The sequence below is a fragment of the Ips typographus genome, linkage group LG6, assembly GCF_016097725.1.
Source record: "Ips typographus isolate SLU linkage group LG6, UJ_Ityp_2.0, whole genome shotgun sequence".
Taxonomy (NCBI): domain Eukaryota; kingdom Metazoa; phylum Arthropoda; class Insecta; order Coleoptera; family Curculionidae; genus Ips; species Ips typographus.
In genome coordinates, this window is record NC_138427.1 from 1,991,736 (window position 1) to 2,013,670 (window position 21,935).

At 33.1% G+C, this 21,935-nt stretch overlaps 3 protein-coding genes across 5 annotated transcripts; 2 read left to right on the forward strand and 1 right to left on the reverse strand.

Annotated features, from left to right (window-relative positions):
- Positions 1 to 166: 166 nt before the first annotated feature.
- On the reverse strand, positions 167 to 1,011 carry LOC145731125 (protein rolling stone-like). Its single transcript, XM_081982744.1, has one exon. It carries the CDS (start codon positions 1,009 to 1,011, stop codon positions 250 to 252), a length of 762 nt encoding a protein of 253 aa, XP_081838870.1. The 3' UTR covers positions 167 to 249.
- A 6,753-nt stretch (positions 1,012 to 7,764) lies between these two features.
- On the forward strand, positions 7,765 to 8,772 carry Adi1 (acireductone dioxygenase 1). Its single transcript, XM_081982075.1, has 3 exons — positions 7,765 to 8,064; positions 8,150 to 8,455; positions 8,513 to 8,772. The coding sequence occupies exons 1-3, from the start codon at positions 7,942 to 7,944 to the stop codon at positions 8,648 to 8,650; spliced, it is 567 nt and encodes a 188-aa protein (XP_081838201.1). The 5' UTR covers positions 7,765 to 7,941; the 3' UTR covers positions 8,651 to 8,772.
- Positions 8,773 to 9,008: 236 nt separating this feature from the next.
- On the forward strand, positions 9,009 to 21,875 carry bon (tripartite motif-containing protein bonus). Of its 3 annotated transcripts, none has more exons than XR_014178754.1 (16): positions 9,009 to 9,940; positions 11,325 to 11,550; positions 11,605 to 11,862; positions 11,923 to 12,033; positions 12,086 to 12,393; positions 12,554 to 12,765; positions 13,023 to 13,128; positions 13,191 to 13,384; positions 13,445 to 13,614; positions 15,381 to 15,541; positions 15,595 to 15,879; positions 15,965 to 16,163; positions 16,234 to 16,417; positions 17,835 to 17,987; positions 18,037 to 19,713; positions 19,782 to 21,875. XR_014178754.1 is itself a non-coding variant. In XM_081982796.1 (16 exons), the coding sequence occupies exons 2-16, from the start codon at positions 9,586 to 9,588 to the stop codon at positions 18,181 to 18,183; spliced, it is 3,069 nt and encodes a 1,022-aa protein (XP_081838922.1). In that variant the 5' UTR covers positions 9,010 to 9,376; positions 9,575 to 9,585; the 3' UTR covers positions 18,184 to 21,875. The 3 variants fall into 3 exon arrangements, 2 of the variants coding, with proteins under 2 accessions (XP_081838921.1, XP_081838922.1); XM_081982796.1 differs by having other exon boundaries at positions 9,010 to 9,376; positions 9,575 to 9,940; positions 18,037 to 21,875; XM_081982795.1 differs by having other exon boundaries at positions 18,037 to 21,875.
- The last annotated feature ends 60 nt before the right edge of the window (positions 21,876 to 21,935 follow it).

The window sequence follows — 21,935 nt, forward strand, 5'->3', positions numbered from 1 at the left end:
ATCGCTAGGGCGTCAAATTGCTCTCATTTGTGCGCCCTTTTTTTTCGGCAAGTGGTCAAACGACCGCAAGTTTCCGCCTAGAATTGACTGGGGAATAAAACGATTTTCTTTGTTATATTCCATCCAATTCTTATTTTTGACAAGGGATGACATACAACTGGGAATTTGCTGGACATCTGTTTATGGCACAGATTTTTTTTTACTCATACCACTTATTTCTATATAAAATTACAATTTTAGACAATTCCATTATACATGTCTTCTAGCAAATACTTTTGTAAAAACTACTATTCTTAACCTATACAATCCAACTGAAATAAATCTAACCAGCACAATGTAAATCGCCATTAGAACCATTCCTCCCATCAGTATACTGGGTTTTTGATAGTCCATCATTTTATACAGATAGTGTTTTCCGGTAACGCTTCTACCACCACATAAGTAGTAAACCAAAGTGAAAACCATGTAAGCCACCATCAAAGAAAGTGAATAAATTACATGGGCAAAACGAGCTGGAACTCGAACTATCACAAAATCCATTAGTAACATAATCGGGTTCCATAAATGCATGATGCAGGAAACAATGCGTAGTGTTTCGCCTTGATACCAGTACACGAAAGTCCAGTACCCAATACAGGCGGACAAAGTAGAATCAAAACTCAAAGCACTTAGAAAAAACGTAACTTTGATCATCTTGGATTTTGGGTTCTTCTTTAATAAATGCATGATAGTGACAAGCAGATACATGAAAGAAGTCATTGATGCTAACATAAAACTCCAATAAGTGTAGTAGAGGAAAATGTTGATTTTTATTGTCCAAGACAAATTTGAGGTGATTCTTTCAGTAAAGTACACGATCGTGTAGAAGTAACTAAGGTTGCAAAGTCGGTACACTATGTAAGATAGTTTTATCGTGTCATCTGCCTGCCACTGGGAAAGGTAAAAATCCTTAGAATCGTCATAGCTGAAGAACAAATCCTTTTTGGGAAACCACTTTGATATAACGTTCATTGTAACATGTGTCAAAGAAAGGTTGAAGTTGACTGGAAAGGTTAGAACTTAATAAAAATATTTAATAGAGTTTATCCAAGGCATACAACTTTTAATATTCCGGATGCACGGTTAGTTAATTTACGCCAATTTAACATTCTATAAATGAAACTTTAAACGTGGAAGTCACGCAATAGCAAAACTTTTAAGCATGATTATATTATTCGAGGTGTTAGCTGACTGCAAGATTCATGGACAATAAATCATTTACGTAAACCATAAAGTAACTGAATAAAATTTCATCACCAGGCCAAAAACATTTTTGTCATCCTCTTTGGGATACTTAAAGTACCCTTATCACTTATCAGCCCACCAGAAATTCCACATATGCCTGGATATAACGGTTTCTTGCTCCGAAAGATAACGCTTTAGCCCTTTTTTCCTGTTTTTCTCCATTTAGAAGGAATATAGCCCTAGGTCGGCCTGGATATTTCTATAGATACTGTTTTTTTTGGCCATTGCCTTCATTCTTTATTACCCAGCTGAAAATATCATACAAAGGCGAATAAGTAAAAAATTCTTCTTAATGCGATTTCTCTAGACTTTACTATCTCTTTGCTGTTTTATTAATTAAATGGTCTTGTAATAACTATGTCCTAACTTTATTTAGTTCTACTGGGGTGACTCAAACGGTCACGAAAAAAACATAAATTTAAATTTATGAACTTTCTTGTAAGACAATGGAAGCTTCAATATAGCGCGATCTATAGGTCCAGGTAATTTATCGTCTCATAAATCTTTCTTGTTTTAATTTTCTGCAACCATTTTCCTCGTGGCTTAAAACCAGTACTTTTACTTTGTATAGGCCGTCGTAAAAATCAATTTAAAATTGATACTTCAAACTTGTCCTGCCCAGTATTTTTGCTGTCTGAAAAAATAACGAACCTGAGTGGGTTTAGAGAAACTCTTCCAGCACAGAAAGTAAATATTTACAGTCTGTCAGGCCGGGAGAATAACTTATCAGTTCCTGCTGGGCTTAGATGAAGTAAGGCCGGGCTTTTGATGTTTTACTCCAGAGGGGAATCGTTAAGATTAAAAGATTGTCTTTAAGGTATCGTTTCGAACGTTAAAAGTTACTTTTAATAGCTTTGCTTGAGCTCCACTGGTTGCTTTGTCATAGACTGAATGAACCACAAAATCAATCAATCAATTTACCACTAGTTCAACAGAGTGTCTCAAAAATACGTTAGAACTATCAACTTTAATTTTCTAAATAGTAACCATTGATCAATACATTTGGTATTGATGAATGACAGTAATGGAAGTATGTTGTTTACATACTTAATGCGTGTCCTGTTTGTAATTACTGCGGCGCAGTGAATGATGGACCTAGCAAATTGCAAAATTTAAATATAGGACGAAAGGACACGAAGCATTAAACATAGATAATTTATGACCACAACGCTGTATTTAATATGTATCAAACTGCACCATTAACATAATTCTCTATAGTTTGATTCGTTATTATGCGTTTCTAATCGTGCATAATGGACTGAGTTGTAAAATGTGTGAAACCACTTTGATTAGCTCACAAAACAATATAAAACCTGCACACAAATTTTCTAAATGGTTGCTGTCACGCAACTAGTGATTGATGGTGAAAGATTGTTTACAGATAAAAATATCGTTGGTAAAAGCCACTTTGATACAAACCTGCATTGATTTACATATTAATAATTTCTAGCACTAATTCACTATCTTAACTAAAGTAATATCTTCCTAATGTAATTTTACTGACAAATTTCCTAATCCACATCAAAAAGCTTTCAGTCCAGATCGTGTATACCATCGCAATCATGATTTAACATGAAACGTAGCATTCAAGGTAGAAGATCCTTCAAAGCGCTTCAATTAATTGATTCGTTTCACGTTCAAAATACGAAACATAATAATCAAGCAAACAACCGCGTCATCAGGACACTGTTGTCGAAATTTGCTTATCAATCGCCCTTGAAGGGTTTTGCCATTCGGGTTTAGTAACTCGATAATTTGTGTGCACGGAATTTCTATGCAAAAGCTGTAACTGAATTCATAATTTATTAAAGTATGACACACCGTTCAATGGAATAGGTTAGGGAAGATCGAACTTACGAAGGTTAATGAACTAATGTAGAAGTTGTTTGTTGGTATTTTCGTTTATACAAATTTGAATTACTAAACATTCTAATTTTAGTACTTCTTTTTTTGTAGTTTATTCAACGAACATGTAATGGTAGCTCTTACTCACGAAAATAAAGTTTGCGACACTAGCTAAAGGCAAGTGTCGTAAATCATCGAGTGAGTAATAAATACCCATTACATACGTGTAGAATACTTTACTTTTTCTATGACTGTAGTAAGTATAGTTAGTTGATTTTGTCCCTCCATGGCATTGAATTGACAGTTTTCAGATTTAGAACCGGACAAAGACAGAAATGTAAGTATCTGACAGCCAAACGTCGTAACTGTCATAATTCCACTCATAAAGCTATAAAATACGTTTGGTACTGTTTATACTGGTTTTACTGGATTTTAAGGGTGTTTTGTGGTTTTACAGCTTTATGTAGAGGATTTGACGTTTATCACATTTAAAAATAGACAAAAATTTAGTGACTTATCACGGGTAGGTAATGGGTGTTATTACCTATTCAAAACTAGTGAGCAATAAGCAATATTATTAAACATAGAAACAAACGTGTAGAATACTATACTTTTTCTATGACTGTAGTAAGTATAGTTAGTTGTTTTTGTCCCTCCATTGGATTGAATTGACAGTTTTCAGGTTTAGAACCGGACAAAGACAGAAATGTAAGTATCTGACAGCCAAACGTCGTAACTGTCATAATTCCACTCATAAAGCTATAAAATACGTTTGGTACTGTTTATAATGGTATTACTGGATTTTAAGGGTGTTTTGTGGTTTTACAGCTTTATGTAAAGGATTTGACGTTTATCACATTTAAAAATAGACAAAAATTTAGTGACTTATCACGGGTAGGTAATGGGTGTTATTACCTATTCAAAACTAGTGAGTAATAAGCAATATTATTAAGCATAGAAAAAGTAATGTTTCCAATATAATGTTACTCACCATCCTAAAATAGAGGAAAGCAGAGAAAAGTAATAAATGTAAGTCTCACCTGATTCGGGATGAAAAATTTCCAAGCTCGTTTCCAATATAAACTTCCAGATTGGAAGACAAAGTTTAAAATTTAATTATCGGGACACGGGATTCATAAATTTTCATCATGGTCCGGTTTATGTTTTCCTCCGACATTTTTGATTTAGAAACCGTTAGTTGATTTAGAAAAAGTGTTCTTCATGTACAAGTTAATTGAAGTATACGACTTTTCACATAAAGTCAAACAGTTCAATTGCATTAATTTAACAGTTTTGTTCTATTTATTTGTCTGATCTGTGGTTTAACTGAAGCTTAAAGAAGCATATAATAAAAGTACAAAAATTGACACTAAGACAAACGGTTTGTCGAGTGAGGATTCGACAAAGCCCATCAAAATTTAAAATGACTTGTTTTACATACAATTTATACACTTAAAATATTCACAAGATGACTAAAAATGACATCCTGTATACAGTAGCTCAGGTTTGAATGGTTTCTCTTAAAACCAACTCGGAAATGAAACATTTGAAATGCGGACCCTCAGCGACTTCCGATTTTACATTTCGGTTTGTCCAAAGAAACCTTTAAAGGAAATTGGACGTTTCTAAATCGAACTTTTAGGGTGGTCCAACAACATTTTGCGGCAATGTCCTACAATTTGTTATCCGATGAGAATTTAAATTGCCTGTAGGAAGAATTCGTGTTCTGCACAAATCATTCGATACTAAGCTCCTTTTCGTTTGTACATTATTTAAAAATCGCCCAACTGAAAAACTGAAAAACGACACTGTTACGTAAGTATTGACAGTCCAATTTCCTGCGAATGAAAGACAACCTCTACATCAACAAGGAATTTTTTTATTATTGTCGTGCAAGTTTTTATTTAGAAGGGAGCGTTAAAATGTTAAAAATATTGCGAAAAAAGAGGGTTCTCAATGGAATTGGAGATATTCAAACTGGTAATTTCCATGCAAATTTTTACTGCTCTTTAAATTAGGAAAATTTCGAGGGTCGTCTTAACGTTATTGCGTTGGTTGCCGATTCGTTTTGATTAGAAAAACGCACCATTACCCTCTAATCTTCATTCGCAATTCTATTGTGTATCAAATTCTAATTTTAACCGAAATATTTTTCTACCTGATAAAACAAACAGCCAGAAGTTAATTCTAATTTGAAACTGCGTCAAACTAGCAAACGATATGGTGTTGTTTCAGATTGAATTTATTCAGTAAGCAGGATATATCCCGCAAAACATTCCCGGAATAATTATTTGTCCTGTCGGTTGTCGGCACAGGATTTCGTAGTTTCGATGCGATCCCGCGGTAGATTAAACTGTGAAATTAATATGCAAATGGGTTTGAAACTTCTTCGTTCCGCTTCGGTCTGTTATCGTTTTAAACGAGGACAGAAAAGTCCAAAACCTCTATCCGCGGAAATAGGATTGTAACAAAATGCTCAGCTATACCTGCTTGCTTTATATCTGGAATTCCCGCGGGTATTAAATCCTTTACAGATTATCCCTTCATCCACGACTAAACTGCTTTGTCAATTAACTAGACCGGACAGGCCTGGCCTTTGACGGTGACATTCAATTTCAATTTTCAATGTCTTTCTAGGTAAAATTACCGATAGAAATAGTGGTTGCAATTTTTTTATTGTGCACTCAAAGCTAGAAGCTGAAGCAGTACATGCAGAAGTGAAATTGAATTATGTTTCCATGAAATTGTTGAGTCTAGGAGAAATATTCACATTTGACTTCAAATTTAATTTTCACAGTCGCTTTGCTCTCCAAATTAATTTTGCATTTCGTATTTTCACTAGACGCTACGTGTATTTATTAAAAAAATTTGGTTACGTGAAATCATCTAAGTTAAAAGTGACGAAAATTTTAAATTAAAAACGGGAGAAAATTGCGAAAACTGTGAATTCTTTTTATTTCCTTAAGTAAATAAAACCCAAGTGCACACTCGAAACGACCATGTAGCGTGACAATCTTCACTGTATATCCAAATAGGTCGTATTTGAAGGAATTTTACAATCTTTAAGGTTAACCTTAGAGATTATTTATACGGATGTTTACGGTAATGTCCATCTAACACGGCATTTGTTGTAGAATCTTCTAAAGTAAATTAATGTTGTATACAAACGGTTCAAGTTTCCTCTAAAAAATTTATTAGTAGTTTCTATTACTCTCTGTAGTCTTGTTTGAAGTAAAAGTAGATTTTTTCTGTTATACTTAATCTCTTAAACGTATTAAGCAATCTGAATTGTACTAGAAACTAAACTGTATAAAATACTACAACGTTTGAAAATTCCTAGCCCTCATCACTTTCATACTTAGCAATGACCCAACCTCATTGACCTTATAAACTAAACATAAATTAAACTTTAAACTGGATTTATAGATATTTTGTGTTGTGTCAATGTGATATTCTCATTATATTTTTTGAAAAGTAATATTTATTGACTAAAAGTTACAACATACCTCTAGTACACTGTATAATGTTATGCTAAAGCAAATACATACAAAATAAATACTAGAATACATTACATAAAGTGATTTGACAGTTTTGTATTACACGTTCAGTCTATAACAACATACAAGATTGTTATTTATGATACATTCTTCCTAGCCTCGCATTTTATACATTTGGATCACATATAAAGATAAATGGTTGCAATGCAACGCCTTACTTAAGTGCTTAGCGTTATAAATCTATTTCTAGCGTGTACTTTCTTTGGTAATTTTCCAATTTTAGGCCAAATGTTGACTAAGTGATAATAAGTCATTAATGTCTCTATATATCAAAAGTTATTCTCCAAGGCTTATTGGAAAAAACATATTTAAAATTTGTTCAAAACTTAAGTAGATATGGAAACAACGCTCACACAAGTAATACGTCCTACTAAAGGGTGATTGATAAATGAAATTTACAGCAAAATAACCTACTTATAACCATGTACCACCTTGTTCTAAATATTATATTCACTGCAAGCAGGGTATAATTAAATGCATTACCAAAACAAGAAAATCGATCGTAAACCAGGTAATTAGCAAACGGTAATGGCATGAACACTCGGTGTTTTCAATTAGTGGTTGATGATCGATAACGGTTTTCCATTTCACGTTGTTCCTCCGAAACCGCCCGGCCCCAAGTCAAAGATTGTGTTAGCTCTCGACTTGCTGATCAAAATTAACTCGACTTGCTGATGAGTTTAGTAGTTGTGTTAGGTTCCTAATTTAAACTAGTTGATTGATCATACAATTATCAAAGTGCCTATCAGGTCGAGCTGGTTTAGCTATATTATATTAGGTGTCCAGCTCAGAACACTAAACATCAGATTTGAACAAACAAATTGATTTATTAAATTTACATTAACAATTGCCCTTTGATACATAGTTGTATTATTTAAATATACGATTTTTACTAGATTCACTGGAGTGGATTTTCAAATATTCATCACTAGGAAAAAATAAAAAAGTATAGTAAAAGTAAATTGCTTATTTTTATTCAATTGGCCCAATACCTACTTGGTTGTCTAATACCTATAGGGAAGAAAAGAAGAGTGACAGATGAGAGATAAGTCGTACAAACATAACCCTATTTCCTAATTATTTGTTTACTATTTACAATTATTTTTATCAATTTAATTTATCATATATTATTGTTCTCTGCTTGCTCACAGTGGTTGATAATTTAATATAGAAAAACTAATTAACATAATTACTCAGCTAAATCATATAGCTGTTGCGTATTATTCAGTTAGCAGCTTCAACTGTATTTAAGATAATGGTTCAAGCCTGGTACATGGATGATGGGTCTTATGACCAAAGGGAGGAGCACCATAAGTCGCCCCCTGAATATGTGGACCTAGACGATTTATTCAATTTAACTGGAGTGGAATATTTTAAAGTAAGTACAGCCTGTTGCTTAACAGCTTATAGTCCCAGCCATTATCTTTTGACTCTTAGATAATTCTATTAATAACCTTCTGCAGTTAAACATGCAAACCCTAGAACGTGATGGTGTCTTGGATCAAATCAAAAAAGATAGAGGCTACACCTATGAAGACCAAATAACAATGCAGCCACCCCCCACAGGACTAGAAGAATTTGAACGCAAGTTAGCAATATTTTTCACTGAGCACCTTCACACAGATGAAGAAATTCGTTTGTGTGTTGAAGGTTCTGGATATTTTGATGTAAGAGACAAAAATGATCAGTGGATCAGAGTAAGAGTAGTCCCTGGTGATTTGTTGATTGTTCCAGCTGGGATTTACCACAGGTTCACTTTGGATACAAATGTAAGTATTGTGGAAGCAATTTTATCAATAATCAAACTAATTTGGATGGAATTTCAGAACTACATAGTGGCACGAAGATTTTTTGTTGGAGAACCTGTGTGGACCCCTCATAACCGCCCTGCTGATCAAATGGACGCCCGTCAGGAGTACATCAAGAATTTTAGTACTGGGAAATTTATTAAATCTCACTGCTAGAAATCCTGGCTTGAGTCAATCCTACTAACAATACATTAAAGGTTACAAGTGCAGTCTTCCATTTAAATGTTTAACCTGTATATTTTATTGAAATGTTACTAAAATAAACTTGTGTACAAGTATATTTGATTTATTTGTTGAATTATTTAACTAAATATAGCATGAAAATATTACTGCTATACAATAAAATGGGGTTTGTCTACGTGCATATCCTCTCCAGTCTCCAATTTCTGCCTTCAGCTCAATGGCCAATAATATTTGTTTTGACACTATTGACAGTTCGGCTGTACCAACCTAAGGATTTGCAATATTCCTACAACTTCAAATAATCACTTTTATTTTGTACTTATTAATAATGTATACTAAATTGAGGGTTTATTGGAAAAATCAAACCTTATTAATATTGTAATCTATTAATATTAAGTTTAATAAAAGATTTATATCGAATTACAAATCTCTTTCAACATGTTGATGACCCTGGTCTAGGGATATTTTTTCTTTTTATCTGTATTTTCTGGAACTTGAAAGTTGAAAGTTGTCCGAATGTACTCGCATTGAAAGTTGAAAATTGAAAACATAAAGAAAAACTCGTTTCGCGTCTTTTTAAAGTTCTGCTTAAATCTGGATGAATATAAGAGTGCGGTAATCTTAAATGAACGAAAAGTGTGTAGGATTTTTCGAAAAAAATGGGAATACCAAGACCCTAGACAGAACATAAACAAGAAGGTAACATGGGCAAAAACGGCACCAACCCAGACTGCTAAATTCATCAAAGCTGAGTTTTTCATATCCTTTTAACTATGTCTGAATCCATGGCAGATTCAGAGTCAAAAGAGTTTCTGAATGACCCAAATATGATGACCGACTTAGATTCAAGTTTAAATACAACTCACCCTAGCCTTGGTGATAATTTGTTTGTTCCAGGGGGTGAGAACATGCAAATGATTGATAGTTTTTTAAATAACGAATCTCTAAATAATGATGTCACTATGGAGTCCACCCTCTCAGATTCTCTCAGTGAACAGAACACTGAACCTACAAGTGAAATGCCATCTGAGAAGGAAATGGAAAAAGAGAGCTCTTCAGACAATTGTAATTCTAATTCTAATGAAGAGCATCATGTTGAAAGCCCTACAAACACTGCAGGAGTATTTGCTTTCAAATGTATTTATTGTGATAGAAATCTTTCTGCTGCTGATAATCCCAAGCTATTGGAATGTCTGCATAATGCTTGTACTGGTTGCATTAATAGCAAACTGTTTGAACATAATGAGTCTTCAGGATCTTCAGGTGAGTTTTTTCAGTTTTTATTGCTCAATCTTGGCATTCTGTTTTATTCATTCATTTAACACAAATTGAATTTATTATGTCAAGGTAAAATTATGGTTTTTGTTTTGGTATGGTCAGGTTTGTATAATAAAGTAGCAAAATAATAACTGGAACATTCTCAACAAGTAATATTTGTGATATTTTGTAGTTCTGTAGTATGGGAAATTTTTGGTAAACATATTGAGAAACCTGTCACACATACAAGTAGGTAGGACATTATTTTAATTCAAATCAGGCTGGGTTTACCTAAGTTCTTAGTAATTGGTGTAATCTTAACTAAACTTAGTTTTTGTCCATAACAACCCATTGTAAACAACACTAACATACTAATTTGTTTACTATGTATTGTTATGAAGAAAAATTAAGTTTATGGATGTCCATGACTACAAAGTTGGGTAACTCCAGCCTAAGTCACTGCATTTTGTGCTATAAAAAAATATTCTATACCTACAGAATTTTTCAAGATTATTGCCAATAAATAAATATAGATAATAGATAGATAATGTTGTGTTTTTTGCTTATCAACCTATAAACTTATTTTCAGGCTCATTCATTTTGTTTTAGGTGAACAGGGAAATTGTGTTTTTAAATAATATACAATCTGTAAACACATTTTTTTGCCAAATACCCACACTGTGTGTTCTAAATTTTAACATGGAAAAAAATAATGGTATTCATAAGGTTACAGAGTTATTAGGGCTATTCTTGCATATTGCCTATTAGATTATGCTTTGAATAAAAAAAACACCAATTATTTATTTAATCTTCATGACCATAAAGTGTGTTTAAAAAAATTGGAATTATCAATTTATCTATTCTCCTAATTTTAGTCAGAACCTCCCTCAGAACAATAATTAAATTTTCAAGTTCTGAAAGGCTTGCCAATGTAACTCTCTCATTAAAACATTGCTAAAAAGTAAAAACCCCATAAGCTCAAGTTGGGAAAAAGCTACAGGGTAGTCCATATTTACCTTTTTAGTCAGACAGGGTCAAAAATCAGGAATCATTCTTAATTAAAATGCATCTAAACCTTAATTCTCGCCTTAATTCATACCATTTGAATAGCCCTCGGAATAGCCATTTACAGACACACTTTGACAGATTCTATGTTACTGTAATCTCAACTATACTAAACATATTACTATTTCTAACAAACAAAACTGTTTTGTAAATTAATCTATGGTTAGGGTGTTCCCGAATACCCATTTAAATAATAAAGAACTCTGGAATTTTATCCAATTTAAATTTAAAATATACTCTCAGTCTAGAGCTTTCCTCTGTATGTAGTTAATTTTATTTACTTTTTGTTAATTATATTTCTACCTGTGTTCTTTTGTGGTTTTAGTTATGCAGATAACTTGTCCAACATGTAACATTCAATGTGATTCATCTAAGATCATTGAAAACCAGTTCCTACTTGAACTAGCTAATAGTACTAATGAAGAGTCTAATAATTCCACTAAAATTACTGAACTGAAATGCAGTAGTTGCAGCGACGAAGCGGTCGCTTCCAGTTATTGTGCCGATTGTTCAGAGTTTATTTGTGATAACTGTGTTCAAGCCCATCAACGGTCAGTAGTTAAAAAGTCTTAAGGGGATTTTCGATTTCAAAGTAAAATTTTAAGGCTGAAAATAACCAAGGATCATACGATCAAATCTAAAGATGAAGGATTTAATGAATTAAACGCTTTAAACAATGGATCTGCCAACTTGTTCTGTTCAATTCATCCTCACGAAAAGCTGTCTCTGTTTTGTGAAACATGTGACAAATTAACGTGCAGGGACTGCCAATTAATTGAACATAGAGAACATAAGTACAAATTTACTAATGAGATTGCGTCTGAGGCTAAGAAATACATTTCTGATATGCTTAAAGATGTAGGGTAAGTATTTCTATATTTGTTAGTTATATTATAGTCTGCTATACAAAATGTGGTTTCCAGTTATAAAAGGGCGTTGCTTACAAGTGCAATGAAAGTGATTGACGATAGGCAAAACTTGATTACTGAGAAAAAGCAAGCTCTAGTTAGGGAAATTACGCAGCTTGTAGTGAAGTAATTTATATGATTTGCATTTTAATTGTTTACTGAAAAATGTGTTTCAAAGATTAACGCAAACAGTGAGCACGCGAGGCAAACAGCTGGTGGGCAAACTAACTGAGGTATGCGAATCGAAACAAAAGACACTTCAAGAGAAGAAACTTGCTCTGGAGCAGCTCTCTAAAATGACTGATCATTGCATAGAGTTTACTCAGTATGCTTTAGATCATGGCAGCGATATGGCTCTGCTTTATAGTAAAAAACAGGTTACGGAGCATTTAAAACGGATAAAGTGCAAACGAGCAGACATTCCGAATCCTGAAATTCCAGTGAGGATTCATTTGGCTTTAGACAAGGTGCCCGATCTTATAAAAGGTGAGACAGTTAGTTTTGTTGTGTTGTTTTATTTCAAAATACTATTATATTTGTTGTTCTCTTGCTGAGTAGGATTATCTTCAGGTTCGTATAGTTATGCAAGCTTGAAGGATGTATTTATTTTTTTTCGTTTATCCAATACTTTGAACTTTTCTCACAGTGATGTCTACTATTGGTCAAATTGTGGTGGATGGTCGAGTGTATCCCTCACAGGCAACATCTCCTTGTGCGGCAGCTTATCCACCGAATCAATCGCCTTCTCCTGGGCAAATGCGTCCTCCACAACAACAATCACCTATCAGTCCCTTATTGCAACAACCTTCGCCGTCTGGATACGGTACAAATCAGTCTTCCCAACCACAACAACAGCAGGTAAAGTCGTTTTATTGTCATTTTTATCTTGTACAATTTAATATATTTTTTTATTATTATCCGACGCAGTTGGTAAGTAAATTGTATTTTTCCGAGGTAATTATCTTAGCTAGTAAGTTGTTATGTGGTGTGATGGTCAATTTTGCAATTTTGATGGTAATGTAGTTTTTAAATGTACATCTTTAAAATTTTATGAAAAAATACATAATTGCTCTGAGAGTTTGCATGTTTTTAGGACTAAAACAATCTTATTTTAGGTTGGAATTCGCATGGGTAATCCTCCACCGTACTCTCAGTTTCAATCAAACAATCAACAGTTTTCTCAAATAATGCAGAATTCAAACCAAAACACTCAGCAATTTGGTGAGTAATGAAACTTCGTAGTATCTGTTTAGGTCAATTTTTGGTTCTCTCGTATGTTCCAGGCCAAAATGGGAACAATATGCTGAACAGAATGCAAAACATGGGACCGCCTGGTTTGAACAATATTCCACAAGCCATTCCTATTTCCCTTGCTCAACAATTGAATATTACCAGAATGCAGAGACCTGCCATTCAAAGGCCGATTATACCCAGAATGTCGGGTAATTCATTAGGATTAAATCAACAACAGCAACAGGTACGCAAAATCGGCATCTTTTGAACTGAAAATCTTAATTACGGTTTAAATTTGTCGCAGGTGTCTTCATCGACTCATCCTCACGGAATGATGCAGGATCGTAGCAATTTGCGACATTTGCTTCAGCCCAATAATAACGCACCAATTTATATTCAAACGGGACCAGCCCAGTACCAAGCAATTCAACCTCATCAATTTCCTGGACGGTTTCCAGGAGCTCAACAAATCAGGTAAGTGAATTACATATTTTTAATTTGCTGACGGTATTTATAAGTTCTCTTACTTAATGTAGGAAAAGGATGTTAAACATTGAAAGTTGAAAAGTTTGTCTGGTCATTTTGTTTCTTATTTTTGACAAATTTCACTACACATTTTTTTTGGACTTGTTAGCATATTACATGTTTGTAACTTTATGTTAGGTGATCTCAATCTGTACTTCTGTACTGTTCTCGCAGAGTGAGTTTACCCGTGCGTCACAAAGGCTACGTCATTTATAATCATATGAATCAAATCAAGTTTTCGTCAACAAACCTGTTGTGTTCATATTATAGAAAAGGGCGTGTCTAAAGCTTCGTCACGTTTAAAATTTGGCATGTATTGTCAATCAGAAAGTAGAGATCTTTGGCTGCAAATTTGCACTAAAAAAACCTTATACCAAAGCAAATCAAAAATATCTTGACCGAAATAACATTTTTTATTTATGAGAAGTCTCCGTTTGAATCATAGAATTCCGTCTAAATTTTAAACCTAATTTATTTACCAAAATTCGCAGAGATGTATCACCAATATGTAGTATTTCTTTACCTTTAAGCTCTTGATTTAGGTTCTAGATGGTTACATGTTTCTCTAAAATAAATACAACAAATTAAAAATTCAATGTAGACATTCTGAGTGATGCTGTAGTATCTCATATCTCATTTTCAGGTTGCAATCCACTTATTTTATTTTAAACTCGCTGGAAAACATTTTAGACGCTTATTTTATTTTTCTATGACTTTATTATTAATATGTTTCAAGAAATTTTTATGAAAAATCTATAATGCAACCAAAAAATCTCAGTCTTTGGAAACAATGAAATGTTAATAGATGTTTCTTACAAAATATATTATATTTTACTATTATTAACATACTATCGTTGTACATATCATATAATGTATTTCGAACATCCATTTTAATGCTTTCAGATAAATCAGTGGTCTTGGCCCGTCGATTTACGTTTTCTAGGTGAGAAAATCATAAGATTACTTGCTTTTTTTTCCGAATCGAATAAACAGTTTTGCGGGAAATTTTCAAAGCAGCTGCAACCTTTTAGTATCAAAAAAATACATCAGTAAGAATATGTAAGGTCTTAAAATTTCTTATTTTCTTCCTGAACAGATGATAAAGCTTCTAAAGGTTCTCCATTGGATTTTTCCAATTCAAAATATTCACAAAGGTTAAGAATTAACTGTTGGGCTTGTCTGTGGAGAATTTTTGCAGGCATTTTCTAAAAAATACTGTAATAGTAAGTAATTCCGAATTTAGGAAAAACCAAATGGCTAAATAAAAACCATAATAGACACTCCCACTTTTTTTTCAAAACAGGTTAGTAATTGTGCCAATTTTGGTTAGATCGTGACAGCCGACATAAAAAAAATAATAATATTATGAAAGTACTTACAGAATGTTAAAAGCGTAGAAACAATAGCTCTTAAAAGAACTGTGGTGGTGTGGTAAATAGAAAACTTTATAAATGATTAACAACACAAAGAAACGGAAAATAATAATTAATAGAAAACAAATCAAATAAATTTCGATGGTTGTCAAACTGACAATGACTGAAATAGAAGGGCAAATCAGTAAATGTTTTTTTGGAAGACATTCACGTAGATATTAACTTTATGTTAGGTGATCTCAATCTGTACTTCTGTAACATACATAAAAAGCTACAGGAATTCTTAGTTTACTTGTTTTCTTGAACGAACCAAAACTTTGTAATTACATAAATAATTTAAAGGTTTGGCACTCAACAACCACAAGTGCGAATGCTGATGTCAAATCAGCAAAGTCAGGGTCGCATGGTGATACAAACGCAACAGCCCCGAACCCAACAGCAAAGCGTTTTTGGAAACGCTAATTCGGCCGTAGCTAAATGGCACACACCTCAACAAACAAACGGTAATTTTGTTTATAATTTTTATTTTAGCTCCTTGAAATGTAGTACTTTTCAGATAATTCCACTAACGGTGCTCAAAACCGGGCAATTTCGAGCCTACCAACGATCAATGATAATTTTAAAATTACGTTGAGGTCACAACCAGAAACTAGCAAATCCACCCCGGCTACGGTGACGTCGACCATTCCGAAAACACCAAGTCCCAACCACATTCAAGGTCCGCAGGAAACGGAACATAATTTGGATAAATTCTGTGAGGAATCTGTTAATGATCTGATGGCAACTATTGCCAAACTTGATTCAAATGGAGTCCAAGTTTTAGCTGAAGGCAGACAAAAAGGTATGTTACATATTTAGGCAATTATGTCTTTCTGTGGTGTAAATGATTGCTTTTCCAACTGTGATCTTATATTTTGTTCACGTAGGTGGTTCACCTCATGTGGATAGTTCTACCGGAGATGCAACTCCGGCGGCAAAAATAAAAGCAGAGCTTATGGATGCCAGTAAAGATGATCCTAACGAAGACTGGTGCGCTGTGTGCATGGACGGTGGAGAGTTGGTCTGTTGCGACAAGTGCCCAAAAGTGTTTCATCAGTACTGCCACATACCCAATTTAAGTGTGGAGTAAGTCAGACAGAATGTTTTTAAATCCTTGTGCTTCATTTTTTTACTGAATGTAAACCTGGATTTCTAGAGAGAATGATACATGGCAATGTCTGCTCTGTATGAACTTTGCGGATATTCCTGATAGCTTAATGAGTGAGAGAAAAGATGGTGAATTAAGTCAAAGAGAGAAAAAGATTGCGGAACGTCTTGTGCTAGAGTTGTATTGTCAGTATGAGACTAGCTTACCATTCAGGGAAATTATTGGACCAGAGGTGAGTTTTTTAACGTTTTCTTTAATTGTATATTGTTCATTTTTACTGTGGTTTCATTAGTTTTAAAGTATTAACCAAGATTGATTTAGCAAGAATATTTTCTTATGCTTCTTTTTATTTGTCAGTTGTGAATAAATGCTTGCTTTTTACCACAAGCAAGACACTAAATCTGAAGCATTGTCTTGTCTCTATGGCGCGTGGTTTCGGCGTTTTAAACTCACACTAAACCTTTACAAACTGAAAAAATGATAGTTTTACCACCTGGGAAAGCTTGAAAATTACCTTCAAATCGACATTGCCAAAATAACTTAAAAGGTTTGAAATGTGAAGTAGTAGTCCATTTTTTCTCAAAGTGGAGGTGTAAGTGTAAAAGTGATGGGAAAGAACACACAGCCTTCTCCACAAAAAATTTATTCAAACCCCTAAAATGTTAGAGGGGTCGCTCGACATATGTTTCGGGCACATAAGGACCCATCTTCAGGAGTTAAAAGTTAGAAAGTCTACATGATTAAAATCATAAAATGTTTTACCTTATTTTTCTTTTCTCCATAATAAGGTAAAACATTTTGGTATTTTACGCTATTTATATAACATTTTAGTCTTAATTACAGATTTTTTAAACTTCTTTAAATGCGACAGTAATGTTTGGCCTTACGGCATATTAATTTTAAACTTGGGTCTTGCTGTCTCCTCTTTAAAGAAAGATAGCCGGCGTTTCACCTTGTCATATGGGGTATGTTTGATCCAACCATTTAGGGGTAATACATCATGTAGACTTTCTAACTTTTAGCTCCTGAAGATGGCTACTTATGTGCCCGAAACATATGTCGAGCGACCCCTCTAACATTTTAGGGGTTTGAATAAATTTTTTGTGGAGAAGGCTGTGTGTTCTTTCCCATCACTTTTAAAAGGTTTGGCTTTCTAACTCTGTGGAGTTAAATTTGGCAGTTGTGACGTTAAATAACCGTTTCGAACGTTTAATTTGATAGTTTGACACTTGATGTATCTATGACGTAAATATCAGAGTGTTTCCGTGGCGTCAGAATTGACAAACTTTGCTCCATGGAGCTTTAAACACAACTTCCAGTGTAATTTCTCAAATAAGCAACTATTTGTAATTTTATAGATTTAGGTCACTGGTGAACGTGTTTCGACAGTTACGACAGCTGTCACGTGACGTACGAAATGTATATAAGTGTTCCTTAACGTCAGAACTGTCAAATTTGGTGGAGCTATAAAGACTATACTTACAGTTATGAACTTAAGAAACGAATTCCATTTCCTGAGTGCATTTATTAGCCTTTTTTTCATTATTCTCTTAAAAGTCACTTTTCCAAAAATAAATTTCTAACAATTTTCCATTTTATCTAGTCTGTCTGTATGTACTTTTTCATGTGTATTTTAATTTTTTTTTTAGAACGTGGAATATCATGAAATAATCAAAAAACCAATCGCTCTCGATGTGATTCGACAAAAACTCAACTGGTCCAACGAAATTCACTACAAAAGTATAAATGAACTTGTCAAAGACGTACGGCTCATGTTCAATAACGCCTACACGTTCAATCCAGTATGTACTCAACGTTTTAAATTGAACATTCTGTAATAGACATTTTCAGGTTGATTCTCAAGTATACTCCGACGCAAAAGCGCTGGAAAAATTCTTTGATGAACAACTGGAAAAGTTTCTTCCCGACTATTCTTTCTCCGAGAACGACGAAGACGGTCAACCTCCTAAAAAATATCGGCGTATTATCACCGACTGACAAATAGTTCAGGGGGCTAATAACACAGTTTATTTCTCCCTATGAACATACTCAAATTCGGTCTTGCAGACAACCACTATGAAACTTATGAAGCACGTTTGCAATTTATTGCGACGTATTGGATTGATCAATTGTATGGACTGTATATATTTGTAGACTGGAATGAGTTTTGGCCAGGTTTGAGGGTTCTGTATATATAGGAGCAAAACTGACTAATTTTCGCGTAACGGTAATAAAAAATACTGTTTCCGTTTGGGGTGCTTTATCAGATTAATGTTCGCATTAAGTTCTGATAAAGTTGAAAACTCCAAAAGTTGTTAGTAATATTTTATTTGTTTTAACGCTTTAAAGGTAGTTTATTGTGTTTTCTCCACCAAGTGTTCGAAAAATCGTCGCTGAAATGAATGAATCTGTATTGGGAAAATATTGGAAAGGTTAATCTCAGAAATAAAGTAAGTATAATAAACAAAATCAGGGATGTGAAAGCAGGTAATCTTCAAGTTGTAAAATTTTGATTATTGGAAATTTGGCTAAAAATAAAAATATGTCTTGATAATGAAGGTAGGTTTTCCTGAAAAGTACATAGTCAAATTTGTCAATGTTTTTCCTGGAAAAATATTCATAAATTTCTTTTTTATGAAATTTTACATCCTCCAAAAAATTGAGTGATTTTTGTACAGTGTTAGGAAAAATGTAATTTTAACATTTGGTTACCCTTTATGAATTTATTTTTATATGTTAAATTGAACCTGAATAAGTAGTAAACATGTTGCCTATTTTACTATTATTTAGGACTCCTAAATTTTTATTTCCTTTCAGTGTAAGTAGTACTAATGCATGACCCTGTAGAATAACTGAAACTGCAAATTTAGTATCACAAAATTAATTTTAGGAGTTTTAGGTAATTGTAGGATAATTCATTTCAGCAGAAGATCTTACATAAATGAACAAAAAAAATCCACTATACTGGGTGGGTGTAGTGGCTTCCTATTTCTAGTAATTTTAAGGGTATAGTAAGTGATACATGACTTATTAAAAGGTAACACATAAGAGTGGTGGTTTTTTTATAATTTGAAATAACTGATAATTACCGGAAGTAAAAAGTTATATTTAGATGAAGTAATATTTAATTTATTAATTATACGCTGTGAATAATAACAATTAAAACCGGAAAGTTTACATTTCCTACGACTGTTGAAAGGAGATTTGACTAAATTGTTTATTAAACGAAAGTCTTGGTGAAAATTATACGTCGGCAGACCTGATGTGTGTTTGAAATGATCTTAATGCTTCATTATACAAGGCGTTTCAAGAAGTTTTAAAACGCAAACATAAACCGCGTATTCTACATCTAAAATAACTATTTATAAATGCCTCATTAAAGAAATGCAGTCTGGTGTTAAAGTTATATTTTTTACTTTTTTATTTATGTTGTATTTAAATTCGGGGTAATATCATACGCCTACTTTTTGAAAAACGCTACTGGGTGTCGTTTTTGAGACTTGGGCTTCCTTTTCAAAACTTTTTCTGGTGCACCAATGGTTTTCTATAAAAAATTCAAAATTTTTGTTCAATTTACAAACTTTTTGTTTTTAGAGAAAATTATTTTTAGGAAGAAAAAAGTTTAAGGGGATAACACAGGGTAAAAATCAAAACTTTAAGACCCTCTGAATCTTTTTAAAGAAACGTTTTTGAAATACAGTTTATACAGGGTGTCCCATAAGTAATGGTAAATAATTTATGGGGTCAAAATAATACGAGTTAGCACAACTTATCTTAGATGAAAAGTTAAAGGAAACAGAAATACAGGTGATCAAAGTAATTTTTTTTAAAATGCACTTTTCGAATAACTTGCGATCCACTTGGAGTTTTTTGTTAAAATTAGATATTCCAAGGTTTGTGAGGGTGCCGATTATCTACTTAGTTTTAAGCTTATAGAGGGCGTCCTCTATAATAATTAATTTGATTTAAACCTTTTTTTTTGGTAAAGCGACATGACAACTAACATCCGAGTATCTGTTATCCAATATTTTCTGAACAGAAAAGGTATATTTAGTTGGGTATCCCTAAGATCAACCATTTTCTGTATATTCACAATTAAAGTATTCGGTGTCATACATGATTGCAATTTGTCATCTTCTTGGAGGATGGAACTTAAGCTCATTTCTTATTGCAAGTGAGAAATAACTTGAACAAAAATGTTCCAAATCGTTGAATTGGGCTGGAAAGCCAAATATCATGACCAGCCTAAAGTTCGAATTTTAACCCTCCAGATTTTTGTGTATGGGTACACTTGAAGTCTATGAAGAAATGATAGATAACCGAGGCAAATTATGAAATCAAACTTAAAATGCTGTTGAGTCAGTTTGGAACAATAATAAGCAGTTATTTCAACCAAAATTTTCTCATAAATGCTTCGAGTCCAATACTTCGGTGATTTTATGGATACTAACTAGTATACCTTTTTTGATTAGAAGATATTGGGAAACAGATATTCGGGTTCCAGTTGTCACTTGGCTATACCAGAAAAAAGTTATGCCGATTTTAAAGCCGATTATTTGCTGCGGGTGGAGACCTTTTTCTTAAAAACCCCCGAATATCTAATTTTACCAAAAAATTTTAAGTTTATCGTGGGTTTTTTAAATTTCACATCTGTTTCCGTTGACAATTCGTCTCAGGTAAGTTGTGCTAAATCAAATTATTTTGATCCCAGAAAGCCGCTATTAAATTATTTACCATTACTTATGGGACACCCTGTATAGGAAATAATTCTTATTTTTAGATGTATTAATACGCTGTTTAGGTTACCGTTATTATTAAAACTTGAAACACCCTTTATAACTTACTTTGAGTTACTTATGGTAAAAAATCGCATGTGCAATAAAATATCAAAAAATCAACCACCCTTATAATGTAAATTTGTTTTGATACCACATTATTAACTTTTTTATTCATATGTTATGAAATTTGTCGCGTTAAAATTATTTATTTATTTACAATTTTATTGGTAGGCATTTATATCATGTTTTAATGATAATCGATCTTCGTTTCATCATATTTAAGTTGCGTATGTTGTATTGGAAAAATTACCATATAAGACAGTTTTTGGGGGGCCTGATATTGTAAGTTGATGGGTATTTATATCCTAAAATGTATAATAGTTTATTAATTTTTGCATAGTGCAGGCCCTCTAAAAACAAATCTGGTTATAGGTATTATTGTTTGTTTTGAGTTTGACCAAAGCTTGTATAATGTTTTTTTTTATCTTCTCCAAAAGTATTGTCAGTTTTGGATATGGGCAGGGCCTAACCCTCTAGTACTCATCAATTTAAGAAAAATACGTAATTTTACAGGAATAATCATCGTTTTAATACGTCAACTCTATGTAATTAGTAGTTATATTGATCTGTAAACATTTTGGACTACTAATTCACATGGTAAAAGATTACTTTAGAAATCAAAATACATTATTATAGTTGGCGTATTAAAATCTGAAGCAACCTGTCTAAAATAGTGGCTGAAATGAGCCACTGAATTCTTACACATCCGTTATACGAGCTTTTCAGTAAATATCCTTATTACCCAGATGTACATTTCTACTTTAAGGTATTACGACCGCAAATCAACTAGTACTTTCTTTAATATACCTAGGTTAATACTAGACTAGGTCAAATACATATTATGCCACAGTTTATAATAATTTATTTCAGCTCCTTTTCACAGATTCATGGAACCTGTACCTCTTAAAATTC

Coding starts and splice junctions, on each gene's coding strand:
- LOC145731125 (XM_081982744.1), bottom strand. CDS start 1,011: ATGAACGTTATATCAAAGTGGTTTCCCAAAAAGGATTTGTTCTTCAGC.
- Adi1 (XM_081982075.1), top strand. CDS start 7,942: ATGGTTCAAGCCTGGTACATGGATGATGGGTCTTATGACCAAAGGGAG. Junction 8,065..8,149: donor CTGGAGTGGAATATTTTAAA/GTAAGTACAGCC, acceptor AACCTTCTGCAG/TTAAACATGCAAACCCTAGA. Junction 8,456..8,512: donor GGTTCACTTTGGATACAAAT/GTAAGTATTGTG, acceptor ATGGAATTTCAG/AACTACATAGTGGCACGAAG.
- bon (XM_081982795.1), top strand. CDS start 9,451: ATGTCTGAATCCATGGCAGATTCAGAGTCAAAAGAGTTTCTGAATGAC. Junction 9,941..11,324: donor TGAGTCTTCAGGATCTTCAG/GTGAGTTTTTTC, acceptor TTGTGGTTTTAG/TTATGCAGATAACTTGTCCA. Junction 12,766..13,022: donor CCCAACCACAACAACAGCAG/GTAAAGTCGTTT, acceptor ATCTTATTTTAG/GTTGGAATTCGCATGGGTAA.